Genomic DNA, 16947 nt, shown 5'->3' on the forward strand with positions numbered 1-16947 from the left:
CAGAGGTGAAAGGCAGGGAAAGAAACCACTGAGCAAACCTGATCTCTACATTTGTGTACATAACTTTGGAATGTAACTTTAATTAGTTCTTCTAAAGACAACCAGAACATACTGATTAAAGTGTTGAGTTGTCGACCATCGGGGCCATAGAACGCCTAGTAACGTGGAGTTTGCACAAGCCGAAAGTCGCCACTAACCAGTGAAATACACTTCACGTAAGCACAGAATTCCCTGCTTCCACAAGCGCAGATTCCTTGCTTACGGTAAGCAGAAGCATGTCAAAAGAGATTTACACATGGTGCTACCACAAACTTCACCTAACTATTGGTAAGTTCTTGTTGACAATACTTACTAGCCTTAACAGCAAGTTGAAGAAACTCATGAGTTTCAGTGAGAGGCTGTAGAGACTGAAGTTTGGCTTTCCGGCTGGTTGTCATTAACGGACCAAGACCGGACCAATCCTAAGTACAATGTATGATAAGAAATAAACAAACATAGGGCAAGTTGAAAAAAGAAGTGTACCGAGATTTATGATTTAAAAACAAAAACAACAACTGACACTTACAATGATGAATATTTAACATCTATTAAATGGAAGTTTCAGTTTAAGATGTGGTAGGAAAACCCCTTGGTCTGAGTAATTGCATGCACCCTTAAGTCTGGCTACAATACTGTAGTGTCATGTTGAGGTGTTGTTGCCGAGCGATTAGGGGAACTTTCTTAAGCACTGGTGTTTCTGTTCAGCAGAGTGTAGGTTCGAATCCCAGTATTGACACTTGTATCCATGAGAAAGACCACTTAACTATAATTGCTCCTCTCCACCCAGGGGTAGTGGTTCTTGTGATTGATTTAGCTTAGTGTGCTACATATTTGTTGCACAGGCTGTATACTTCCCAGGGAGCTGAGATGGTTTAAGGAATTAAATGGCCCAGCGAACAGCATAATAATGTTGGAAGCGCTTTGAGATGCCCTTCAGGTGTATAAAGCGCTATATAAAAACCGATTGATATTATTACTAATACTGACCTGCAGAAAGGCTTGTCTGCAGTTGGCCATGTAAAACATAGCCCTGTCATAGTCTTCTTGAATTGTGTACAAACAACACAGCTCCTCACTGTAACGAGACTGATGTAAACAAAAACAACAATAAATATTATCAATGTATCAACAAGTTCCTGATGTAGATTTGGAGGCTTTGCATGGTGGAGAAAAATATTAATGTAATTTTTGGGGTACACAATCGAATAATCTTTGCTAGGATTCAAACTGTCTCTGGCTACCAGGCAATCTCGATGGTCTAGTTGGTAAGATATATCTGCTAGGAAGAAGTGTTGGACCTCAAAAGAGCAGGGATGCTTGTTTTCAAATGGTCAAACTTTAGTTAAACATTGAGCACACTAGAACTTGCTCCATGTGGCTACCCATGCTGCATCGTCTTAAAGATGGCTTCAGGAATTCTTACAGCTCAATGAACAGTGCTAGAAGTGCGAAGCACTCTGGGTCAGAGTTCAACATTGCCTTATTACTGTTAGTAATTCATCAAAACAAAGTCAAATTTCTGTGAGAGTTATAAAACTTAAAACCAAGAAATGCTGAATAGTTGAATGGGCTCGAGTCGAAGGAAGGAAAGGCTGGAAGACACCATAGCACAGGCCTTCTCAAACTGCCAAGTCTTTTTCTCTGGCTGGGCTGAAGAAATGGAACAAGTTACCTAAACTCATCAGGGAATCATCTTCTACTGTCATTTTCAAGAAAAAACTCAAAACCCACTTCTTCAGTCAGCCTCGTCATTAAACCTTTGCTGTTTTGTTTTTCTTGTTTCTTTGCATTGTTTTTCTTTAATTGTTCAGCGCTTTGATCTTTGTTAAAGGCGCTATATAAATACCTATATTATTAATATTATTATTGTTACATTGTTATTATTATACCTCCAAGAAAGCTCGCCTCTCAGTATCTTGCATGGACTCATCAATAAAGCGCAGCAAAGAATCATCCTCGCCTCCTTCCATTAGTTGTTTCAACATACTGCGGATCATATGAGGCATATATTGCTCCTGTTGTACAAAACACACAAAAAATAATCATTCAGTCAAACTTAGATCTTACTATGTTTTATCCCAACTTAGTTTCTGTTTTCGAATAAAATGTTTAGCCTATGCTTTTATGCTTTCAAATTGCCCCATGATGTGTGACAGGACGAGATGTCTAACATCTAAAAGAACCCAGTTCACTTAGCGAAAAGAGAAGGGGTCGCTTGGCGTTCTTGGCTGTAGCTGCTGAATGGGCTGTACACATAGCACCTTGTAAACCCCACTTTCTGTAAAAATGTATTCACTTAGCGTCATGATTAAGGTGTTGCACTCTATAAGACTTTGATATAATTATATGAATGTCAATTTCGATTACATAACATACCTGATAGAACGCATCTGTCCACATCTTGTTGAGGTCCGGTGGAGTTTTTTCATCGATGTTCACAGTGGAGTAATTCTGAACATCCTTCCACTGTGTCAACTGATTACAGCACTAAAACAAAGACAGGAAAAATAACAAACCATTTACATGTTTATCTAAAATATCGTTTCAGTGCTTTAAAGCTACGTGCAAATTCATACTCGTCATATCCCAAAGTGAAAAGTGTGGATAAATAGGAAAAAAAAATAATCAAAACCCAAAGTAAATGTTTTTTCTTAGAAACTGAATCCATCTTTTTTGCGAACAATTACATGTACTTTAAAGACCACTCTTGACCAACAAACTTCACTTACCAGGAGCTCTTAATATGCAAAAGCAATTTTTGATAAAACCCATACATCCTTACAGTTCTGGGCTGACAAAATGTAGATTTTTAATCACTTCAACTGTCACTACGACATGTTTAAAATCTATCCAAGTTGTTACATGTATCTCAACAACCGCGGATTATAAATCAATAACTTTTATTTTTTTAATGAAATAGAGCGAAGACCTAATATTCACTGTTTTTTCCAATCTTCCTGATTTAAAAAAAAAATATATTTATATATATATATAATATATCAAGGGGAAAAAGTAGGAATTAAAATGTATTTCTGTAATTTTGTAAAAATGTATTTTTTATTAAGCTCTGTATTTTTAAAAACAATTCAGCCATAGTTTGAATGTTTTTTCTAAATAAACCGATAATAAAAAAAAACCTCTGTGCCTCCTTACATTGAGCCTTGACTCGTCCCAAAGATCTTCTTCAACTTGAGTAACCGATCCTTCCGCCCAGTCTGTTTCAAATGCCTAACAAAACAAAAACAAAACACTTGTTAGACATCAATGAAATTAAAATGCTACCAGGGTCAAATTTCATACGACTGTTCAAACACAAATAGATTCGAAACACAACAAATTTAAGCTTACCAGGTCTTGCCAAAATACCATGCCACGTTTACAATTTGTGACTGGTGTCCTGTTCATTTCTGCTAAGCAGAAAACAGTTAGGCAACATTATCTGCTTAAGCAGCTTCATGAAATTGGGCCCAGATGTGACACTCTTTTTTTTTACTTTTTTTTTATGCAAGTCGCCCAAAACAAGGCTAAAAGCCACTCTAGGTCAAGGGCTACACGGAAGAAGACATGCAGAAACTCAGTGGAGCTGAAGGTAGGAATTGACAATCCTCTTAAAAGATGGGAGATCATAGGATGAAGGGAAACATGCACCAGGCAAGGAGTTCCAAAGAGATGCAGTACGAGGGAAAACGCTACTGGAGTAGCTCTTTGTTCTACATCTCAGCACTCTATGCCAAACTCAGAAGCATGTTGTCAAACCTCCAGACTGGGTTTGTTATTAAATATATCAGAGCGGAACAAAGAAATTTACAAAATAGGGAGACTGCCACTATAGGGGTAGTTGGTTGAGCGCCAGCCATTAATCCGGAGGTCGTTGGTTCAAATCCTGCCCAGGACAATTTTTCTTTGTTCGAGGCCAAATCAATTTGAAGAGAATAAGAGCTTTCTAATAACACAATAAATAGGTATTTCTGAAGGTATACATGTAGATAATTTAGGACATCATCACATCACATTGATATCAGGGCTGAAGTTTTGGTTGTCTTTATTTTCAAAACTATTTCACTGTTTATTAGGGGTGCCTGCTTTTTAGTATAACCGTGACACTGTCTAGCAAATCCTGTTCAAACAACCCTACTGATGCTCATAGTCCACACTATATGCTCCCACTATTGTATGTACATATACATGTATATTTCATAACTGCTTCAAGTTTACATGAGATGCCCTATATAAAAAACTGGTTATTATTATTATTATTATTGATAAGTACCTGGTTGTAGAGTTTCACAGCGGCTGAATAATCACCTCTAGACTCTGCCTCCAGCGCTGTCTTGGTAATCTCATGGGTACCAATACCACCACTGAATATACCCTGTACTGCATCAAACTCACCCAGGGCTTTGTACAGCCTGGAAACAAGACCAAGTTTTAAAAAGATCTGTATTTTAAATAATTGATCTTACATGGATGTTTAAAGAATTCATCAGCATAGCATTCTGAATGAGATGGATACCAGTCACAAATGGTATGCGACATGGTATTTTGACTGGTAAACATAATCTGATAAGCATAATTTCATTGTGCTTTATAGATACTTTCTTTCCTTAGCGCTCCTTGAAATTGGGCCCTGCTCTGATACCAGGATTCTCATACAACCTGCCGTCAATTTCAGCCTCAAATCTTTTGGAATCTTTCTTACAAAATTTACTATTAGGTGTCCATCTTATTTTAGAGTTATTTAGAGAGTTTGCATTTTGGCGAAAAGAGCGTCATGTGATTGTATGATATAACTTAGGCAGTGTCCGAAACAGCAAATTCGGCTAAAGCTGCGGCTACATCGCACGCATCTGCCTATTCCTCAACACTGACAGACGCACTGATCTAGCTGTAGCTCCAGCCAAAGTCACCAGTTTTGGACACGACCGTATTATGAATATAACAGGGCCCAATTTCATGGCTCTGCTTACCGCCGAATTCTGCATTTACGATCAAGATTCCCCGCTTACCTGCAAGCGCCAAATTTCTGCGCTAGCCTTGTAAGCGTACAATGCCTAGTAACAAATAGTACGCACGGGCAGAAGCCAAAATTTGCTGCTAACCCGTCCAATACGCTTGCCGTAAGCACAGAATTCCCTGCTTCCATAAGCGTCGATTCTGTGCTTACGGTAAGCAGAGCCATAAAGTTGGGCCCAAGTACCTTGCTAATTCAATCCAGGTGCTGATTTCCGGGGAGGGGCCCTTGGTGGACCCCCTCGCTCTCTTACTACTCCTTTCCTCCTCCCACGTCTTCATGATCAAGTTCTCCTCAAGAAGACGTATACCTAGCATTACAAAATGACAACCATCAATCACTTGACTCATCTGGGCTTGATTTCATAGCGCTGCTTAAAGGTAAGCAAGGCAGAGAATGGTCATTGTAAGAGAATGTTCAAGGTCACACAAGGACCAATGGTTAACTACTGGTTGTTAAGTGACGTACGGCATGCACACAGAAGTTGAAGTGCGTCTAACTCTAGTCATGTCAGTCAACACGACTGGCAACTCAATGACATGTACATCGTCATTTCTTATACCACTCTTATAAGTTACTAAATCACAATTTCTTATTCTGTGCAATTCATAAACCAATGTTTTTATGAGAGAGATTGGCTGTTTCCAGCTTGGTGTTTATATCCCCTTGCAACCGTGCCCAGTTAGCTCATTCCAAATAGTCCCCTAGCGTGTAGTCCAACTATCATCAACTAGACAGAGATCAGGATTACTAAGTCGAACTATAGTCAACAATAGGTCATGCCCAATACTGATGTATAACAACTTTAAAGCTCAAAGTTATTTGGAATCCTGGACTAGTCTTACCCATGTGGAGTTGCTGACTGGTCAGACTGGCTGTGCTCACAGATGAAGGGTCAAGGGTCAATTGTTTAGAATGGTAGTAGCCAACTTCCTATTAAAAACACATTAAAAAACAGTTTGCACAAAATAAGCTGAACCTCTACTGCACTGGATTATAACAATAAAACATGATTTCATTTAATTTAATTATTTTATTTTATTCTGGGTGTGAAGCCAAGGACTCTCAGAAAAGCGAACTTAATCACTGTACTAGCCAAGAGCTCTATGGAGTGGCAACGGGCCCCTGGAAAAAAAAAAAGTTGTAGCCCACACCTTGAAGTGACCTTCAGGCCTTGTGTACCTGGCGACTTTCATGAACAAAATTAAAAAAATACAATAAAAATTACCTGTATGCAGCTGATGAACTGAGGAGAGAACTGGGTTGAGAATGAGAGCATTGTATTCAGATGCTTGTCTATATCTGATTTCATAGCCGTAGCTTCTCGCTCGGTTTTGATGTCTTCAATCTGTGAGAAGATTCCCTTGAAGAGAGAGCTGAAGAGAAGTTTGGCCATTGTAGCATCTCGCTGAAAAAAAAAAACATCCGAAAAAATAAAAAAAAGTATACCCTTGTTTTAGTAGAAATACATTTATGTTCTATGTATGGACCCCCTAAGCATTGGAGGAAACCTGGTACACTTGCACTAACGTACACTGACATTCTTAAAATGGACACGGGTCTGGAATCAGCAGATTTCAAGTCTTGATTTGAGGACATCACTCGACTTAAGCAAGCATATGAATGTAGTTGTATAAAAAGAAAAACTAACATGTGAAAAATCATTTCAAGATGTGGTGACTGAAAATCCGGGGCGGTTTAGTCCACACAATGCTGTATTATATTTTATATGACATTTTTTTACCTGTGCAAGAGCTTGTAGTGGAGCGATTAAATCTGAATGTTTGATCTGGATATCCGGTAAATCACCTGCTCGATATCTTCTATACATTGTCACAGTGCTAAACTTTCGCTCTCTCTGCTCATCCAAGTATTTCTGTCAAAGTCACAAAAATTATTATTATTATTTATTCGGCCATTTCACAAAATACAATAACAATATTTGCAAACAAAAGTAAAGCTTTCCGAAAAATATAAAAAAATAAACGTGTTGCCCAGAACTACATGTAGGCATACAGGATAAATAGCAACTAAAACACTGGTCCTGAATGAAGATGACTGACAGCAAGGTTTGGATACATTAAGGAACATGTGAAGAATAGATGAGAGTAGATTGGGAAAGGACAGAAACTGGGGTGGGCGAGGGGAACATCAGTAAATAAGGAAAACAGACAACCCGGTTCAAGCTGACCAGGACTGTGACCCGATTTTCACAGGTTTGTTATTTTATGCATATGTTTAGATACATTAAGTGAGAAGACTGGTCTTTGACAATTACTGAAGGTGTCCAGTGTCTTTAAGTCTTCTCTATGAACATCTTAGAAACAAATCATGAACACTAACAAACCTCCTTACCTTTTTCAATTCACTGCGTTTCATTTCCCTCCGTGCAAAGTACACTCGCTCGTTCGTCTGATCTTTGAGAAATCTTCGCTTCAGACGGTTCACTTCCTTTGCATCAGAACTTCCTGTTACAAAACAGATGATCAAAGAAATATAGTTTGTCAATATCCCCCCAAAGTTCTTTGATAAACTCATTTTGAAATATGATAATTATATCAATGCACTTTAAATATCAATAGACTTTTTGGGACTCTAGGTGGCAGCAGACCAGGTAAATCCATTGTTCTCGGTAAATGAAAAAAAAACAGAACGACAGAAATAATTGCAAATTTATCTGGTAAGTCTGCTGCCAACTAACTGCCAATGTTGCTGCCAACACTACCTGCTTTCCCGGAGTCCGATTCATCAGTCCCTTTTTGTTGATTTGTTGTAGCTTGTCCAAACCCAGGGTCAGCCGCTTTTTTGTTGGCTACTCGTCTGTCTCGACCAGACTTCCGACCTGCTCCGATCGTGAAGAGGAGACTGGATTGGTCTGAAGCTGAACTTGAAGAATAATCAGCAAATGTATCCTGACTTCCAGTAAGCCAATTGTAGGCATTCTTACGACTTGCAACAGCATCTGCAAACAAAAACACATGTCACAAAATTCAATTTACAACTCTCATTTCGTAAAGTTACATACATAAAGTTTTTTAGTCGTCAAGTGTCATGACAAGGACCAAGTTTCATAAAGCTGTTTAAGCACAAAAAGTACTTACTCTGCATTCAGGGTCATGCTTCTTTCCAGTTCGAAAGGGCTTCTTTAAACAGCTCTAGTCCACACAAAGTTCTTTGATCAACGTTCCTTCCAATACAATTCACCTAAAAACTATTGAACTCTCTTCCCAACAATCTCAAAGACTGTAATACGCTAGAACAATTTAAATCTTAACTTAAACCCATGTTTTTAATTACAGAAGCACACAGAGACTCTTTCATATTATGCGCTTTACATTTATTATTATTAATGATGTACCTAGATCCTGTGTAGCAGTGAACTGGTTCCCATCCTGAGTAGTTCCAATCTCCCCTCCAAGGCCCGGAGTACCATCCGAGGGGGTTTGTGATGGGGAACCAGAGGAGCTTTGACTGGACTTCTTATTATTACTATTATTATTATTATTATTGATGTACCTAGATCCTGTGTAGCAGTGAACTGGTTCCCATCCTGAGTGGCTCGTATCTCCCCTCTAAGGCCCAGGGTACCATCCGAGGGGGTCTGTGATGGGGAACCAGAGGAGCTTTGACTGGATTGTGTCTCTACAAACATCGGTGTGGAGATGGCTACGTGTCGCTGCTTCCACGAATGGTCAATCATCACATCCTTAACAACAACAAACAGGATAATAATAATTTATTAATACCCAAGTCTTGTATAGCTCACGTACATTATCTACCCATTGATATAGAATATAATACCTAGATCGGTCGCGCATACATATGCGAGTTCTGGCATGGGGGCAGCCATTAGCCTATCTACTACGTTCATCTTCTACCAGCACGTGACTTTTTAGCACTTCCATAGTGCCTATCTCCAATATTCATTTTCTGTGCGTTACCACCAGCACGTGACTTTTTAGCGTGCCATGAAGAACCAGAAATTTGCATGTATGGCTTATGGCGCGTTACGCACGGCCAATCTAGGTATTATATTCTTTATATGTATCTACCAACAAGGCACTCAATGCGTAATAGTATACACATTTTTACAGAAAGATTTAAAGGGATGCTGCAGTGATTTCAAATAAAAAAGTTAATTTTGCGGTCATTTATTTCTGATATATGTATTGAACATCAATAAAATGTGTTTTATTTATTATGACTTGGGGCCCGACGGCTTGGGTTACTGACATGACGTCACGTTTATGCAAATGAAGGCTCCCTTTTAGGGGCTGGGTGGGTTCCCCTAATCTCTTGAAAACCATTTTTAAAATACTTGCGCATTTAATAAAAAATATAAAAAAATATATCAGGTTTAAAAAGTCATGTTTAATCGTTTAAATGAATAAAAAAAACACTGCAGCCACCCTTTAAAGGTTACTGAAGTTATAAATTCTGAAACCCATTCAGCAGCCACAGCCAGGAACACTAGGGCGAACCCCTTTTCTTTTTGTAAAGTGCACTGGGTTCTTTTACGTGTGCACTACACAACACATGGGACCAACGGCTTCGATGACTTGATCACCAGAGCTTAAGTCCGATGCTCTTTATTGCTCGGCTAGGACATCCCAACGATATATTAAAACAAAAAGCAAAAGTTATTCCAACCTGGAATTTGCATTCTGAGAGCGGATGTTCAAAGATTTCTCGCTTGTAGTCCGGACTCTTGGATGTCATTTCTAGAAGTAGACTGGTGGCATAGCTCAGATACTGGTGCTCGGTCCCTGCTGAATACATGCATTCTAGCATAGCAACAAGCCTCTCCAGAGTACCGATTGGAAGTCTGGTTTCATGACTCCAAAAGTTGCTTACTCTAAGGCTGTAATGAGAAGAAGACAAAGTGTTATAAATAAGAACTAGAGGGCACATTGGCCTTGATACGCAATCTGGCATGCGCGCATGCATCCATTTTGTAAGTTGAAAAAAATAACACTTTAGCGTGTCTTTATCATACACAATGATGTGTAGGCCTACTTTATATTCAACGCGCGTACAACGTTCATCTTACAATACGAGAAGCGTGTCTCCTTGCGGTCCTGTTGCATTTGTGAACGCAGCATCACCAGTGAGCCCTCCAGTTCTTAGCCCCACAATGTTTTAAACGGAAAAAGTTTAAATAGGTTAAAATAAGGAATCATAGGACAACATCTGGGGAAAGCCCACAATGTATCTTTCCTAAATTTGCTATCTGTTTGTTTGTCTGTCTGTCTGTCTGTCTAATCTTCCCTTAAGGGGATATAAACACCAAGCTGTCAACAGCTCTCTCATCTCTCTCATAAAAACAATGGTTTAATGTGTATGTTTATGAATTGCACAACTCCAGAAATTGTGATTCAGTAACTAGATGACAATACTCATTTTATTTTAAAATCAGTGGTTAGCTAATTAGGATTCAAACCCAAAACCTTGTGATTGTAAGTCTTGCAGTCTCACCAACGGAACATGGTTACATGTAGCTTGGTAGGATTCGAACCCACAACCTTGCGATTGCAAGTCCAGCAGTCTTACCACTAGACCAGGCTGACCCCTCACTAACCTGAGACTGGCTTCTGTGTCTGATAATCCTTGTAGCAGTGTGTCTTTAGTCATGCTCAGTAAATCATCAGTCCCTTCTTCTCGACGAGATTCTTCATCCCTAGAAATGGAAATCACCCAAATTAGCTTTTAATAATATCCACTATAGATGGGTGCTCACGCCACACGAGTTATTCACTGACATTATTTAAAAAAAAATATTGTATTTATAACTAGTTCTTTCACTATACATGTATAGCGCATTTCACAATAACGTCTCAATACGCTTTACATTGGTGCCCTGGTCATTGGGCCAATAAAATTCCTTTAATCTTTCTCAGCTCATGGGGAGTATACAGACCCGGGCTGCCGTGGCGCTCCAAGGTTTTTTTCAAACACAATACCGACCTCTATCCTCGCAGGAACACGTTTACACCTCTGGGTCTGCTTTGAAAGCATTATTGCAACAACATAACCATGCAGTGTGGGCATTATTGGTAGTTGGTCTTTACACAAAAACTTGCACAAATTCACTGAAACCCATGCTTTGACTACAGATGTTAAACAAAATTAACTAACAAACAACAAGGCAACCAAACAAATAAAAGATAAGTAGCAGATTTTTGTGGCATACACAGCATACACATTAGCCTGATATGTATATAGCTCACCAGTGTTGTAGCTAGGACATTTTTAGTGGTGGGCGCAGCTAAATTTAAATTTGGTCAGAAATTTTGAACAGTGCGCGCGTACTTTGTTGTAAGGATTGTTTTCAGGGCTAAATATTAACATTCCAATTGTGCCAAATGCACATTATGTAAGATTCAAGAACCACAATTTTGAAGTATAATGACAATTGTTATTACAAAAATGTGTTAATACAAAATAATTGTGCTGCATTTGTTGTGAACAGACTGTTTTTGAAAAAGTTTCTGCTGTTTGCTTGTTGTAGTAATCCCGCCGCGATAAAGTTGAACTTGAACTTTGAAGGTGGAGTAACTGTCTCGATAGTCTCAGGTACAGTTTCATTCTCAGCACTAACTGAAGCTGCACGAGATACTTTTATATCATCTTCCAGTCTTTTTGCGTTTTCCAAAAAAGTCGTCCAGCTTACCGTACGTTGCGAGGCCATCTTAAAATTTACACAGATCTCATTCAAGTTAAAAACCCAGCGCGCTGTCACACACGTGTGGGCGAAACGAACGTGTTTACATGCCTACATCCGGGACCCGCGAACTCGTACACTAGACTTTACACAGCCCTTGTACTGTTGTGTGGCGATACTGTTTGTGTGTACATGGAATGCGTGAAATCCCCGCGAAAACCTCACGACTAGACTTGTAGTGCACTCTAGGGTCTACCACAGCGCGCGCTGGTGTACACTACATGTACACACATACATCGTGTACATGTGCACGATACCAGCACTGCTGTCAGCCTGGTATAGACGGTACGCCTTCTACACTGTGCTATAGTTCGTTCAATAAAAACGTCAGGGCACATTTCACGAAGAAAACTTCACAAGATGGCAAGAGGCAAATTACATGGGAAAACACGTTTGAGGTTTTTTATTGCTCGTAATTCTGGCTCAAAAAAATACAAACTGCATTTAAAATGACAAAACATGAAAAAACATGACATTCTAGTCTTGCAATGTGATCAAAATCAGTAGAACTTTTATTTTTTTATTAATTTTGGGGGAAATTTTGTGGTGGGCGGCAGTCTATTTTTCAGCTGAAGTGCCGGGCGGAAATTGTCAGTGCTGGGCGGGCCCGCCCACCGCCGCCCACCGTGGCTACAACGCTGTAGCTCACAATACTTACCCAATGTTAATAGTTCTGTTGATCCATTAAAAGAAAAAAGTTGTGGTAGGAAGAAAGTTCAGATCAGAAAATCATTGTTATGCAATGTTACTGACCTATACAAAATCTACCATTTACATCAGCATTTATATCAGCATGCAATTTAACTAGGTGCCAGTTTGTCAAAAGTAAGTTAAACTTTGGAGGGCGAGTCAAAACCCTTCCCTTAAAGTGAAGGTACACACTTGATAATTGTCAAAGACCAGTCTTCTCACTTGGTGTATCCCATCATAACCATAAAATAAACAAACCAGTAAAAATTTGGGCTTTATTGGTCATCGAACTTGCAAGAAAATGATGAAAGAAAAAACACCATTGTTGGACGAAATTGTGTGCTTTCAGATAATAATAAAAGACTTCTAGCTAGAAGTCTTTTATTATTTTAGTGCGAAATTACCTCTTTCTCAAAAGATACGTTACTTCAGAGGGAGTTGTTTCCCACAATGATTTATACTATCAATAGCTCTCCAATGCTTGTTACCAAGTCGGTTTTTAAGTTAATATTTGTTTTGAGTAATTACCAAACGTGTACCTTCCCTTTAAAGGCAGTGAACACTATTGGTAATTACTCAAAATATTTATTAGCATAAAACCTTACTTTGTAACAAGTAATGGGGAGCTGTTAGTAGTATAAAACATTGTTAGAAACAGCTCCCTCTGAAGTAACTTAGTTATCGAGCAAGAAGTATTTTTCCACGAGTTTGAGAATTTGAGACCTCAGAATTAGATTTTGAAGTCTCGAAATCAAGCACTCGAAAGCACACAACTTCGTGTGACAAGGGTGTTTTATCTACTTGGGTTTTGCATTATATTTCGCATTTTACAAAAGCGTATCACTTGAACTAAAACCACACAAGTAACTGATGCAAGTTTACCTGAAGTTATCATAGATCCACATGAGAATGTCATACATGACCGCTCTACAGGCAGGGCTAGGGATGTTGAATAGCGCCCTCACTGCTGGTAAAATGTCCAGGATCTCGGTTGGTTTCAGGTTGGGTAGCATTCCGTTGATTAATTTGAGAGATGCCAGCTGGGTGTCTTCATCCCTGTCATTCAACAAATAAAGTTTATGTCAGCAATAATAATACTAATAATATTAATGTTGGTTTTTACCAAGACACCAATGTATGTAGCACTGTATACTCAGTAAAAATATCACAGGCATGTTACACGGGTGGGATTCAAACCCACGACCCTTGCTATTCTAGAGCAGTGTCTTACCAACTAGACTACCGAGGTTGCCTGGTAGCTAGAGGCAGTTTGAATCCTATGTTTTGGCAGCGAGTACCAGGGTAACAAGGGGTTCGCTTGCACTTATTATAATAATAATAGTACCAATAATAATAATAGGTTCTTATAAAGCACTTTATCAAATCCCTAAGGGCATACCAAAGCGGTCAGTATGCTTTCCTGCAAGTAGTAAAGCTACATTTTTAAGTATGAGACCTTTTCCTCTAAAGCACCATGTAATGATTTACAAGGTGAGGTGGCTCACAATCACCAAGAACACCGCGGCGAACCCCTACTCTTTTTGATAAGCGCACTGTTCTTTTTTACGTGCGTTGCACAACACACGGGACCAACGGCTTTACGTCCCAACCAAACGACGCAGCAACTATGGTAAAGTGTTGTGAAGGACACAAGTGTCACCACTGGGACTCAAACCCACACTCTGCTGATCAGCTCTACAGCTTTAAAGAAAGCACCTGGATAAGTTTTGGTTTTGAAATGTGTCTACATTAGACATTCCTCATTTGGGGCATCAGGGCCCAATTTAATGGCTCTGCTTACGGCGGATTTTTGCGCTTCGATCACTATTCCCTGTTTAATGTGCAAGTGCTAAATTTATGCGCTACCTGGGTAGGCGTAGAATGCCTAGCAACGTGGAGTTTGCTCGCACAAAAGCAAAAATTCCCTGTAACCTGTGAAGTACGCTTGACATAAGCGTGGAAATACCAGCTTCCGTAAGCAATTATTTGCTTTTGTAAAAGGCAGTTGACACTCTTGGTAATTACTCAAAATAATTATTTTCATAAAACCTTTCTTAATTAAGAGTAATGTGGAGAAGTTGATAGTATAAAACATTGTGAGAAACAGCTCTTGCTGAAGTGACAAAGTTTTCGAGAAAGAAGTAATTTTCCACAAATTTGATTTCAAGACCTGAGATTTAGAATTTGAGGTCTCAAAATCAAGTATCTGAAAGCACACAACTTCATGTGACCATAGTGCCACAAGGGTGTTTTCTTCTTTCATTAATATCTCGCAACTTCGACGACCGAGTGAAGACAAGTCTTTGACAATTACCAATAGTGTCCAGTGTCTTTAAGCAGAGCCATGGTATTGGGCATAGTCGTTTGTCATAGCACTTTACAGTGAGCTTTTGAAAAGGGTAGGGTTTAAGCAAAGTTTTTTAAATGGCTACAGAAGGTGATTTTTGTCATGTTCTGAGGAAGATAATTACCTGTGAGTCAACATCTGGACAATTCCTTTGCTTTTCATCTCCATGAATAATTTAGGAATATGGATGGATCTGGTCGCAATGACCTCTAAGCATAGAGTCCTGGGCTGACCATACAGTGACGGTAACATGAACAGCAGCTTGTTCAGGAAACTGACCACAAAACAAAGAGAAAAATACATAAAGACTGTGTCAGAATTGGTGGATAGGCTGCCGTCGATTTCACCGAACTCTTCCTACCTTAGGATTAATCTTAGGACTTAAGACAGGTTCAGTTCCCTAGGACGCATTGAACCCATCCTAAGCTAGGACGAGTTACTTGTCTTAACTCGAGTTAGGATTGATCCTAGCGTTTCATGAAATTGGCAGGAAGAAGTCATAATGTATGAATTAATCACTTTATGCATAACAGACTAACAGACTAACTACAAGTCCCTCAGTTTTCCTTATACATTATGCATACATTACACAAATGTTTTATATACCGCCATTTCATCAAGATTACAGCGGTTTGTGATGTTCAGCAGCAAAAAAAAACATGGGAACGATGATACAAACTTGCAAAGTACACTTACGAAAGCATTTCAACATTTCAAAACTTCCTTTTTTTTTATTAAGGTCCCAGAAAAACATTTGTATTAATCTTACCTATCAGCAAACTCTGGATAATGCAGATGTATTTTGTGGATGCAAATCGTGAAAATATCTGGCCTGACTCCACTAAGCTGAGATAGCTCAGTGGAGACTGTAGAATGTAAATAGCCCTCCGTCACCTACAAGAAATAGCGAGTTAAACTTGTGTCAAATAGTGACAACTTCCCTCAGCGTTCAACGCTCATTTTGTTTCCACAGTATCAACAAATAAAATACATTATCACACTCAAGAGCGATCAGTTTATAAAATACAACTTTACAGTAAAGATACATGTAGAAGACAATAAATATGATACCACAGAGGGATCTATTTTAAAAGCAGGTACTAGTTGGTAAGGAACTCTCATCTTACCCAAGTCCGGACAATGTTGTTTGTTTGTTTGTTTGTTTGTTTGTTGGGGTGCTGGGTTTTTTGTTTGTTTGTTTGTTCCCGTCAATGGAAATCGGCAAACTTCCACAAGGAGATATGAAAGCCAAGCTTGCAACAGCCAATTTCTCTAATACCAACTTGGTTTAACGTCAACTATGATTATGAATTTTACACATCAATAAGTTGTGATTCAGTATTTATTTGACAATACTTATTCTAGTCATTGTGAAATCAGCGGTTAGCTCGGTAGGATTCGAACCCACAACCACGTGATTGCAATTCCTACAATGTAACCACTGGACCACAGTGACCAGTGGAGTGACATAGCAGAGGAGATTGAAGGACCAAGGTTATCTGTAGACACAAGGCCCATCGAGTAAGAGTTAATGTTCATGTCAGGTTGTCATCACGTACCTTATCAACCTCAGCTTTCTGCTTCATGGCCATACCAATCACCTCAGCTGCCGCTGCATGCACAATCTTGAAACGACACTTTAAATTGAACGCCAAAGCTGCATAAAACCTGTCAACAGATTAAAAAAAAAGAAATCATTGAACAAGCTCTGGTGTTGTCAGCAGAAGAATGTGGGCTCGATACCTGGGCCAAATTTCATAGAGCAGCTTAAGCAAAAAAAATTGCTTAAGCAAAAAAATCTTTGTTTTGTAAAATGAGATTACTGGCTCAGACTCCACTCAATTGTTATGCTAAGTAAACAACAGCTAAATATTAGTCACAAGCAATAAACACGGCATGAAATTTTTGCCAGTAACATGTGTAAAACAAGCAAGCTATTTTCGTGCTTAAGCAATTTTTTTGCTTAAGCAGCTCTATGAAATTGGGCCCAGGTCATGACAGGTGTGCCCTTGAGCAAGGCACTTCACTATGATTGCTTTGTAAAAAGATGGGAAGTTAGTGCACTCCTAGTGGATGATACCCATGCCTCAACATGGACTGCGAAGGGGGGGGGGGGGTAACCCTGTTTCAGCTCTAGGA

At 39.2% G+C, this 16947-nt stretch overlaps 1 protein-coding gene and 1 long non-coding RNA gene across 2 annotated transcripts in view; one reads left to right on the top strand and one right to left on the bottom strand.

The window, feature by feature from the left end:
• LOC139943859 (uncharacterized) overlaps positions 1 to 16947 on the top strand; it is a 295369-nt gene that overhangs the window by 81414 nt on the left and 197008 nt on the right. The window lies entirely within an intron of this gene.
• Positions 1 to 16947, bottom strand: part of LOC139943853 (DNA-dependent protein kinase catalytic subunit-like) — a 77640-nt gene that overhangs the window by 20061 nt on the left and 40632 nt on the right. The window contains exons 51-69 of the mRNA XM_071940702.1: positions 16368 to 16476; positions 15578 to 15702; positions 14933 to 15082; positions 13344 to 13517; positions 10629 to 10727; positions 9701 to 9911; positions 8567 to 8756; positions 7776 to 8012; positions 7406 to 7518; positions 6795 to 6926; positions 6279 to 6458; positions 5896 to 5983; positions 5237 to 5360; positions 4310 to 4448; positions 3193 to 3267; positions 2416 to 2526; positions 1929 to 2054; positions 1027 to 1125; positions 353 to 461 (exon numbers count right to left, since the gene is read on the bottom strand). Of these exons, the coding sequence (XP_071796803.1) occupies positions 353 to 461; positions 1027 to 1125; positions 1929 to 2054; positions 2416 to 2526; positions 3193 to 3267; positions 4310 to 4448; positions 5237 to 5360; positions 5896 to 5983; positions 6279 to 6458; positions 6795 to 6926; positions 7406 to 7518; positions 7776 to 8012; positions 8567 to 8756; positions 9701 to 9911; positions 10629 to 10727; positions 13344 to 13517; positions 14933 to 15082; positions 15578 to 15702; positions 16368 to 16476 (2591 nt within the window). The remainder of the gene's footprint in view (positions 1 to 352; positions 462 to 1026; positions 1126 to 1928; positions 2055 to 2415; positions 2527 to 3192; positions 3268 to 4309; positions 4449 to 5236; positions 5361 to 5895; positions 5984 to 6278; positions 6459 to 6794; positions 6927 to 7405; positions 7519 to 7775; positions 8013 to 8566; positions 8757 to 9700; positions 9912 to 10628; positions 10728 to 13343; positions 13518 to 14932; positions 15083 to 15577; positions 15703 to 16367; positions 16477 to 16947) is intronic.

The sequence above is a fragment of the Asterias amurensis genome, chromosome 11 (assembly GCF_032118995.1).
Source record: "Asterias amurensis chromosome 11, ASM3211899v1".
Lineage (NCBI taxonomy): Eukaryota > Metazoa > Echinodermata > Asteroidea > Forcipulatida > Asteriidae > Asterias > Asterias amurensis.